The 9,672-nt window shown below is 39.5% G+C and overlaps 1 protein-coding gene across 1 annotated transcript in view; it reads right to left on the bottom strand.

Annotated features, from left to right (window-relative positions):
- Window positions 1–5,685: 5,685 nt before the first annotated feature.
- LOC138206115 (metabotropic glutamate receptor 8-like) overlaps window positions 5,686–9,672 on the bottom strand; it is a 163,584-nt gene continuing 159,597 nt past the window's right edge. Inside the window, exon 11 of the mRNA XM_069162617.1 lies at window positions 5,686–6,833. Within this exon, the coding sequence (XP_069018718.1) occupies window positions 6,784–6,833 (50 nt within the window). The 3' untranslated portion in view covers window positions 5,686–6,783. The remainder of the gene's footprint in view (window positions 6,834–9,672) is intronic.

Below are 9,672 nucleotides of genomic sequence, written 5' to 3'. Positions count from 1 at the left end.
AGGTGGGTGGCCGACTCAGGAGGTGAGGATATAAGAGAGGAGACGCTAAAGAGTCTCAGGTGAGTAAGTAGGCACAGGCAGGTTGGTAGCCTTGGGTGTCTAAGAGCTAACGGGCTAGCAGGAAGGTGCAGCAGGAATCCTCAGGGAGACTTTCAGGACAACAACGGACGGACGGCTGACAAAACTCTGACTTGAGGCAATGCAGAGAGAACAGGAGTCAGGTACAAAGATACGTTTCAGGCCTGGACAAGTAGTTCTTCTAGGTGATCTGAGTCATGGTACCGCGAGGCTAACAGAATGATCTGATGAAGGTGGAAAGTGAAAGACCAGGGGTTTATATACTGCTCACAGGTGATTGGTGGAAATGCAGTGCAGCTGTGTCAGCTGTCCGGAGGAGTCAACCAAGGAGGAGCCTGCAGGAAGTAAACACCAACAACCCACGGCCATAAAAAAACAGACCAACACAGGCACCACATATGGACAATGGGAAAACACCATTTTGTGATTTGAATTAGATAACAATAAATGACACGGCTACGGACCGGAACAGTTCCTACTGTTCCCGTATAGATGTCCTCTGTGACTCCTTTATTTAGAGCAGTCAATCACAGATGTCAGGCATGTTGACAAACATCCTTTTTATATCATCAAATAACTAATTAGAATCAGCCTTTTTAGAAAAATGAATACCTGAACCAAAATCATCGTGATAAGAAGTACTTAACATAAGTTTGATTTTTTGTTTTGTTAATCGTATATCTCATCCGCTAACATGGAAGGGGCGGGGCTTATGATCTACACTGGCAGCCACCAGCGGGAGATCAAGATATTATGGCTTAATATGATCCATCATGTTGTCAATCCTAACATACAGCCGAGACAAGAAAGCCATACAGACATGATTTAGGCTTAGACTTTATTAATCCCAGTGGGGAAATTTAGTCCTCAGAGCAGCATAGAAACGCAAAAAGTTGCACACAATAAGAAAACATTTACAAATACTTACACATAAAATAAGACAAGATAAAAAGAATTATTTTAGAAAAAAAATAAGAGCAATGAACACACACACATTAGGCACACAATTCACTTAAATATGGATGCTGACAAGAGACATTTATCACAGCGATATTATTTCAATGTGTTTCACATTGTTGTTAAGGACTAGTAATAATGTTAGTTTAAAATAACATTATTACTAACATCACCTGTAGTTTATGTAAAAACATTCAGGTTTTATTTTTAGATACTTCATGAGAAACATATTAGGGATCCACAATTTATTTTTCAAGTAAACACTATGCATCAACCCACCTGAGAAATGTTTGACTGTAACTTTCTACCAAACAACAAAACAAACTTACAATTTTTTTTGTAAAACTCAATATTTGTTTTTTTTTTTATTTTTATTTTCAATTATAGTGTATTGTACATATTTTATTTTCAATACAGGGATGTTTTAATGCTGCTTTAAATACAATTTTGGCAGAGAAATAATAAATCCCTTATTTCTTAAATAGACCAGACCTCCTTAGAAGCCAAATTTAGGAATTGAACCTCTGTTCAGCATTGCAGAAAAAGGCAGCAATACAGAAACTCTAACCACCATGATATCCACCACACCCTGAATACATTTAACATTTGTCAAAAATGTTTGAACTGCAGTCTAACTTTGTGGGACTTTTTTCTCTTCTGCAATGTAGAATATATAGATTTTTTTTTTAATTTGAATTTGTATTTTAGACACCTCATCGGGCTGAATTTAATTTCCCTTTTGTTGATTATTTTGGCAGTGTCCATCCTAGAGCTGATTACTTCCTGGCAGTCGCTTCATAGATACAAGCAGTGTTTTCTGCCAACCTGCTTGGCTGAGTCCTTCTCTGTGGGAACAGATTCAGACTGCTCTGTCACATTTCTGTTTTCTGATGTTTCTCCTTCAGGCTGCACCCCTCGCTTGTGTCAACAGAATTACTGCTGATTATTACCGATTATTGTTCATTGATGGAGTTGACACACCCTCCACAGGTTATTAATCATATTCTTTCTATCGAGCTGAATTCATTCACTGGTTTACATTGGGGGTCAGTTATTCTTAACACCAACAGCTGCTAAAAAAACCCCCCTCTCTTTCACGATAATGAGCTTGCTAATGAGTTTGCAATGCTCTTTGTGTGGTTTTCTTTACTTTCTGATAAGGAAACAATAATATTCTTAAAAGTAGCTGATAAAATGCTGAGGCTCCTCCACTTTCTCATTTGCGTTCTACACTCTAACAATGCAGCTACAAGCAGGGCGCGGGAGCGAACGGATGTTCATGCTCCACAAGCTCTCCAGATATATCACTGCTTTTCTACAAAGACAAAAACATTGCGTGTATGATTAAGTCATTTAAACTCTTGATTTAATAATTTATGTTCTTGCACCAACCCTAGCTTTTTACAACCGATTTAATGTCAAACTAGAGAAACTGCGGTAATATTACATTGGACTCACAGAAATGAGTCAGGTGCTGAGGATGTACCGGTAGGTTCCCTCCTGCTCCTTGCACATCACTGTGGTTCTTACCACTTGCGTGCAACAGGAGTAGACTGAACGTCTTGATCCATCCTCGTGTATCCAGTGCTGAGGCAAGCATGTGAATTAATGGGCACGCTGAATGATTTGCTCAGCTTGGTCAATGAGTGATAAGGAAGAGATACTACCACACTCTCAGTTTCTGGCTTTGACATAGACATATGCTCCTCTGGCCTCTCAGTAGTTTTTATTGTAAGCACATTTCTTCCATCGTGTACACAATTTTGAAATATCATCAATATGGTTGTGGCTTTGATGTCTCATTTTTCGTCCCTCTCTCAGCTGTCCATCTGTAAGAGGTCACGAGTTCAATTTCACTGAAAGAAAACCCCTCTGAAATGGTTTTCCTGTTTTTTCATTTGGGATTTGAGCTCCACATCTTGTGTTTCAGTAAATCTGTGAGAAATTTGACTGAAAGTTTTGACAGAAAAAGGAGCTTTCCCATTTAACGTCATGCATTAGGAACCATGAGGGCTGTACATTGTGGTAGTTTGGCAGATGAGAAACTCTACATAGAAAGTTATAAATGAAATGAAACAGAAACTGGAGGACAAAAACAAAGACCTTTTTAATTAAACTGAGGAACAAGAGAGCACTGAAGGACAACAGCAGAGAGACTCAACAGCATGAAACCAGAGGGCAGACAGAAGTGGGACAGACATCATCCTGCAGTTAATGGGTCGCTTTGGGATGCTGATGTCAATATTCATCAGCCACCACTTCATCTGAAATTGGAACAGAACAGAACAGATCACCTCATTAAATGTTCTGTCTAAACTATGAATTATTCTGAGTGTCATCACTATGGGAGGAAAGTTTGGGCAGTTACTGGCAATAGTTTTGGCATTTTAAGTTAGCTGAAAAGATTCATACCACTCTCATGTCTATCAACTTGAGCCAGCAGCTCTAGGGAAGACACCCAGCCTGGCTCCCCCCAAAGGTAACCAAATCCACCTACCAGGATATCTAAACCTCCCATCGTGTTTGTTTAATCTGTACAAAAACCAAAGCGTAAACACGACAACATATGTTATGGTTATGTGCGACTCTTTTTGTCTGCCACCTCACTGGTTGCCTGGGAACTGCTAAGAGCCAAGAATAGAAACAAGACTTGGAAAAACTCTCACTAGAAAATATTTGTCAGCGCTAATCTAGATGTTACCAGTGAATGTTGCCATTGACCTTCTTTCTCTAAGTTGCATAAGTCAAAAGCAGTGTTCCTATGTTCAAGGTGCAGCTAACACCTGCAACATTCAAAATGGCTCATGTTTCACTAACAAGATGCTCATGGGATGCTGCCACACAATATTTTGGTAAGTTTAATGGTTGGACTCATGGTGCCATATTGTAGCTAAAGTAACTAAGATTAGATCATGAGCGAAATGGTCCATGTTTGTAGTAAGTTAGTGTTTGCGTCGCTCTTTATTTGGAAAGTTTTTTTCTCCAAACAGAAAAAAATGGCGATTGGAAACTCTAGACTTGATACCGGTTCCAATACAAACCAATGTGTAACATCACACCTTGCCATAATGGTAGAAACACTGACTGCGTCTGGAAGTTAAAAGTAAGTAACAATTCCTCTCAGTCTTCTGAATAGACACCCCAAATCAGGATATACAAACTGATTTTTTTTTTTACAAGGCTGATTTTTAGACAGTTGAGCCTGAGAACAGCAAACACCGAATCAAACAACCCGGTATCACAGCAAAGCATGAAATAGATACATCCGTCCACTACGGCAAAACATGAGATAGTCACACTTTGGGCTCAAGAAAAACGTTGTCACCTCCTGGATTCAAACCTCATCATCCCGCATGGCAGTCTGTTCTAATACTTCCAAAAAAATGTCTTTTGTACTTGATTTTAAAACCTCTGTTGCGGGACCTTGGTCACATTATCCCGCGTCACATGACATTTACGTGCGTGTAAGTTTCACACTTTTAAAACGTGTAACTTTCACCCCTAGACAGCCCAAAATATTGTGATCTCACATTGTGCTGTAGTGGACGGGCGTGTCTATTTCACCCTGGGTTGGATCAAACAGTTAAACCCCCAATCAAAACCTGCACAGAATTTCAGCTGAGCTGTTTCATCTTCACTGTCTTCTTCAGTATGGACACAGACGTTCTTTTCTTTCAGCTGGCTACAAATGCGAGAAATGAGAGAGCCGTCTGGGGAAATAAAAGCACGATGCCTGGAGGCTCCATCACTCAGTGTCTACCTGTTCTCTTCTTCTTTTCTGCCAGGACATGCAGAAATATTCATTACATGCATGAGGAGTTCTCTCTGGCAGCTTGTATTGATCCGACCTCTCCTGTTCCACAGCACATATTGATCACATCGACTGTGCTGAGTTTCCTGCCAGACTCAGGTTTGTATGGTGTTAAAGGTCAAATCCAGTGTGGATGGAGTTACTGTTTAGTTCCTGCTCTGCAGCTTTACCATGTGTGGACATTTACTATTTGCTCCTGGTTTTTCTGTTCTATCATATCCCCACTGACATCTGCTCTTCACACATGAAAATTATCCTCTCCAATTAAAGCAGAAATCACCTTTAAAGTATTGAACTTGTTAGTCCGTGGATAGAACATGTTTCAATAGACACAGATAATTTGCTTCACTTAGCTCATTTTGTGCAGAACAGATGATTTCAGATGATTTTTATGTTAGACTTTGGCCCAGCAGTTCTTGTTTGCGGCAACAACCACTAGGATGGATCTGTGGGGAGTTATGTATCGGTCAATATGATGTTATAGGCCATAGGAAAAGCTGTGGTACACACCTGTACCACAGGTACCACTGGATCAGTTTGATTTTTAACAGAGACAACAAATTCAGAGTTAATTTTGACTGGAAACACCACAATCAGCGGATTGGCTCACAAAGTGAGTTTTTGTGTAGTTGTCAAAGATAAATTTTGTGAACTTTGACCAATCGTAGACTTTTTGACAGGACTGACCTTTGAGAGAAGACAACTGAGGAGGGAATGAATCATTTTAGACAGATCACACTATCTACTTTAATACAGGACTAAAAACTACTCTAAAACGATGCAGCATGGTCAGAATGGGAGATTAAGATATATAACTTGATTTAATTCATGTACAAGTCATTATTGTCCTGTAAAGTGAATGAATCAGCTTTTATAACTAACAGCCAAGCTGCTAAATGATTTTAGCAAACCAGTGGTTGGCTAGTGTGCTTATCAGTTATCACTAGTGAACCACCCATGGCGTCTCTGATTTGTTCCGAAATTCAAATATGTCTCCAGCTGTGCTCGTTGACAACTGTTTCCCTGGTTTGAAATAGAATCAAGAGCTTTTGTAGTCAAACGAGGGCCTCGAGGGACGAGGGACATCAATAATCATACATACCTGGTCTCAAAGTCTCACACTGAGGAATCAGCCGCGTCAGAACAGCACCAACATGTTCTGCTTCCACTGAGAGGACGACAGCGATCTAAATAGAATGGAGAAACAAGGAGACACAAAACCCCCAAACCCATAACAAAACAACAAGAATTCACATTTTCTCCATTTATTCGTATCTTCTATTATTCAATCTTTCCCCTCTTTAAACAGACTCAACCATGGCACCAACTTGTGAAACATTCCTTTATTATAAATAGATCATTTGTATAAAAAGGGGCATGCTTCAATTCAACCATGGCATTTAGACATTTCACAACCAAAAGCTACTGTTCAGTTAGCCAAAAACAGCGACGGACTTAGAACTCATCTCATAATGCAGGTTGACAGACAGACAACATGAGACAAGAATCAGAAAATTTCACAACCACAATCAAGTTTTTTTTTTTCTTTTTTAAAACGCACAATTAGAATAACAACAAATATGGTTGGTCCCTTCAATTTGTTTTTTGTATAACTTTTGAAAGACTTTTTAATGTTTACATTTTTTTTTTTTTGTCTTTGTCTCCCAGGTTACCGTTAGCTTGCTTTTGCTTATGGTTTTTAGTTGTGATCATCTCAGGTTTTTTGCACCTTTGCAGCCCGTTGCCTGCTGTATGTAAACAGAAAAACACCACAGATGTGTTGGTTCAGTTAATCAGTCGCTCTGATCCTCTGGTCCTTCAGCCTGTTCAAAAGAACTCCTTTCTGTCACAGCCTGTGGTAATGTCTTCTCTTGATTCTGACGGAAATCGGCTAGTTAAGTGTCCCAGGAGATCCTCGTGTTGAAGGTCCTGTTTCTTCACATGGCGTGGTTGGTGTAGCTGACATAGGTGGTTTTTGTTGGCGGCACTGAGGAGAGAACAGAAAATAGCAGATTGTAAAAGCTGCTTAAATTAATTTATCTTATTTCCCTGCAATTTAAACAGTCTTCAGATTTTCACTTCTAACAGCTAAATTCCAGCAGACTACATATTCTGAAAAGGTCTGATCCATATTGTACAGATTGCGATTGATTGACACTGAGTTTTAGATTTGGGATGAATTTCACTCTGATTGGTTGTCATTTAATGTTTAAACGCCTAATGAATAGTGCTAAACATTCAACAGTCTAGCTCTTGGACAATAAGATAGATTTCCAAAAGGTTCAGTTTTGTCTTTGATAGACTGTTGGCAGTTTGAGCAGTTCGACAATCTGGTCTCCCACATGGCAGCTATCCAGAGATCTGTTCACAACTCCAGTGAGCTTGTTTTAATATTACTGGAGTAGCATTTTCCTGGTCATGGTCTGACGTCAGCTGCACTGATGGAACTGTACTTCGCTGCAGAATAGACAGATGGTTGGGCATCTGTGGGTCCACATTCTTCTGTTTAGCTTTTTGCCATCCTGTCATACTAGAGTTACTAAAATAGCTTTCAGTCTGGGCTGACTGGTCTTGTTTGACTAGACTTTATTGGTACTTTTAAAAACTGATTTGGGGTGTTCATGTTCATTGTGCGCATTTATTGACCAGCTAATGGATCTCTACACTGTGTGCATAGTAATCATATAGTTTATTCATCAGAAGAGGCTGATCAGAACATGTAGGCGACGGTCTCCAACCTTTTTTTCTCTCAATACTTTGACAAAAGGAAAGAGTCCATCAGCTACACACTGGTGTAAATCTTGACGGCGCAGGCAGTGCAATGCACACTGTGACGGTTCGTGATATAATGAAGATCAGACAAAGCTCAGGCACAGCCGAACAAAGCGGAGGAAGCCGTGATGGATATACTATAAATACCCCATTCCTACCATATTCACTTATGGTTTCAGTCATAACTTATTTAATGTATTTATATTTGTCTTGTCTTTGTCTTGTTAAAATGTTCCAAACATTTTCCAAAATGTTTTATTTAAAATAAAGTTCCACTCATCACTTAGGCTTATTTTATTTTTTGCTTTATTTTCAAAGGTTATGAAGGAAAACGGCATACTGCTTATTGGCTTGTCCAATTACTTTGCTCCCTGTCATTTGTGAGAACTTGCGTCAACGTCATAGCTAAAAAAAAATTCTCAAAGGATCAACTTTTCAGCAAGAAGTTTGGTGGATGACAAGACGTTAGCTCAAGCTGATACAATTTTATTTAAGAAACAGAACAGGACAAGAAAGACTCAGTGGATTGGCTATACTCTCAAAAGTCTGTGTCAAGCAGAGCCAGGAATTTTGACTTGAGCATTATTGTTAGTGAGTTTGCTGAACGCAAGGCCCGTAAGATGAACTTCTAATGGGTGAGTGCAGGTTTCTGTTTGTTATGAAGTGGGATCAGATCAGGGATTTAAATCTGTGGCAATGAAATTGTTCCCTCTCATTTGTTGGAAAATGCGCATCGACTGTAATCTGTGTAGTAACATTTTGCTGCCACATCATTGATGATAAATGATGACTTCAATAACATACGTAATCAGGCATCGTCATACAATTATTTTGTGTTGGACTATAATGAGTAGCTGTGCTTTCTTTGATGGCTATAAGGAAGGACTGTTAGATTAGTGCTGATATAACTGCCGTTTTGGCCAGCCTTGATCAGTGCCATGGACACCGGCTTAAACTGATCAATGGCTGGTTTGCAGGCTGGGAGTTGCATTGTGTGTTGCCTCAGTGGAGAGATGGAGTTGTCTACTTTATCTGGATTGGTTGTACGTTGATGTGGGTGCCTGTGTGCACTCACAATAATGTGCTTACATCATGGGTGTGGGTAGGGCCCCAGAAAATGATTTGCACCGGGGCCGATCCCTACCTTGTTACACTACTGGTTACTCGTGTTTAGCAACATTTATTTACACAGCTGAGCTCCACCCAAACAAACTGATACTCAAAAAATACAAAATGACAACAACAAAACACCACAAGTTTTGGTCACTGCATCAACAAGAGGTAAAACGTAATCAACCAGGAGTCAGTGGACGGACAGAGAAAGTTGAAGGAAGTCATTCACATCTGACGCCATCTTTGAACAAAGACAAGACAGGTGATAGTCAAATGCTGTGGCATCAGGTATTATGCTCAGTTGCTGTTAAGGAGCTAGGATATTTGTTAGTCGAGTTGTCTTATTGGATACATGAATATTCATCCTAAATGAAAAGCTAATATAAGGACAAGCTGAGTCTTTGGGATTCATCTGTTCAAAGTGAAACACGGCAGAATAAAAGAAGTTGAGCCTCGTATAAGGTAGAGAAAGTGAAAGAGATGTGAGAGCTGCTTGCTTGTTTATTAATAAAGCAGATCATTTCAGTCAGCACATTTGTGATGAGTAAACAAGTCGACGTCTCCCACTTTTCTGCTGACAAACCGAGAAGCAGCTTTGAAGTGTTACTCTGAGCTGTTAACAGTTTGCCTACAATAGATCTCCACTCAGATGACGTCTAAATAAACTCAAGTGATTTCCTGTTAAATCCTCTTTAGTGGAGGGACTTCATGGCTGCGACTTTACCCCCAGATGGCAGAATTTACAGACAAACTGACAGAGAATAATTAACTCTAATCACTAAAAAAATATTTTTTCTCGACCATAAGCGCTTAGTACATAATTGTAAATACTTTAACTATAGTTTAAAGGAGCAGTCCTGCATTTAATTACATCTTCTTGTTTTTCAGAGCCATATTTTTACACCGGAAAGCTGTGTCAAACAACAACAAAACAGTGAGGC

This window comes from Embiotoca jacksoni, unplaced genomic scaffold (genome assembly GCF_022577435.1).
Source record: "Embiotoca jacksoni isolate LCO1_2020_lvr unplaced genomic scaffold, fEmbJac1.0.p SCAF_3, whole genome shotgun sequence".
Classification (NCBI taxonomy): domain Eukaryota; kingdom Metazoa; phylum Chordata; class Actinopteri; family Embiotocidae; genus Embiotoca; species Embiotoca jacksoni.
This window is presented reverse-complemented; position numbering and strand designations above follow the sequence as displayed.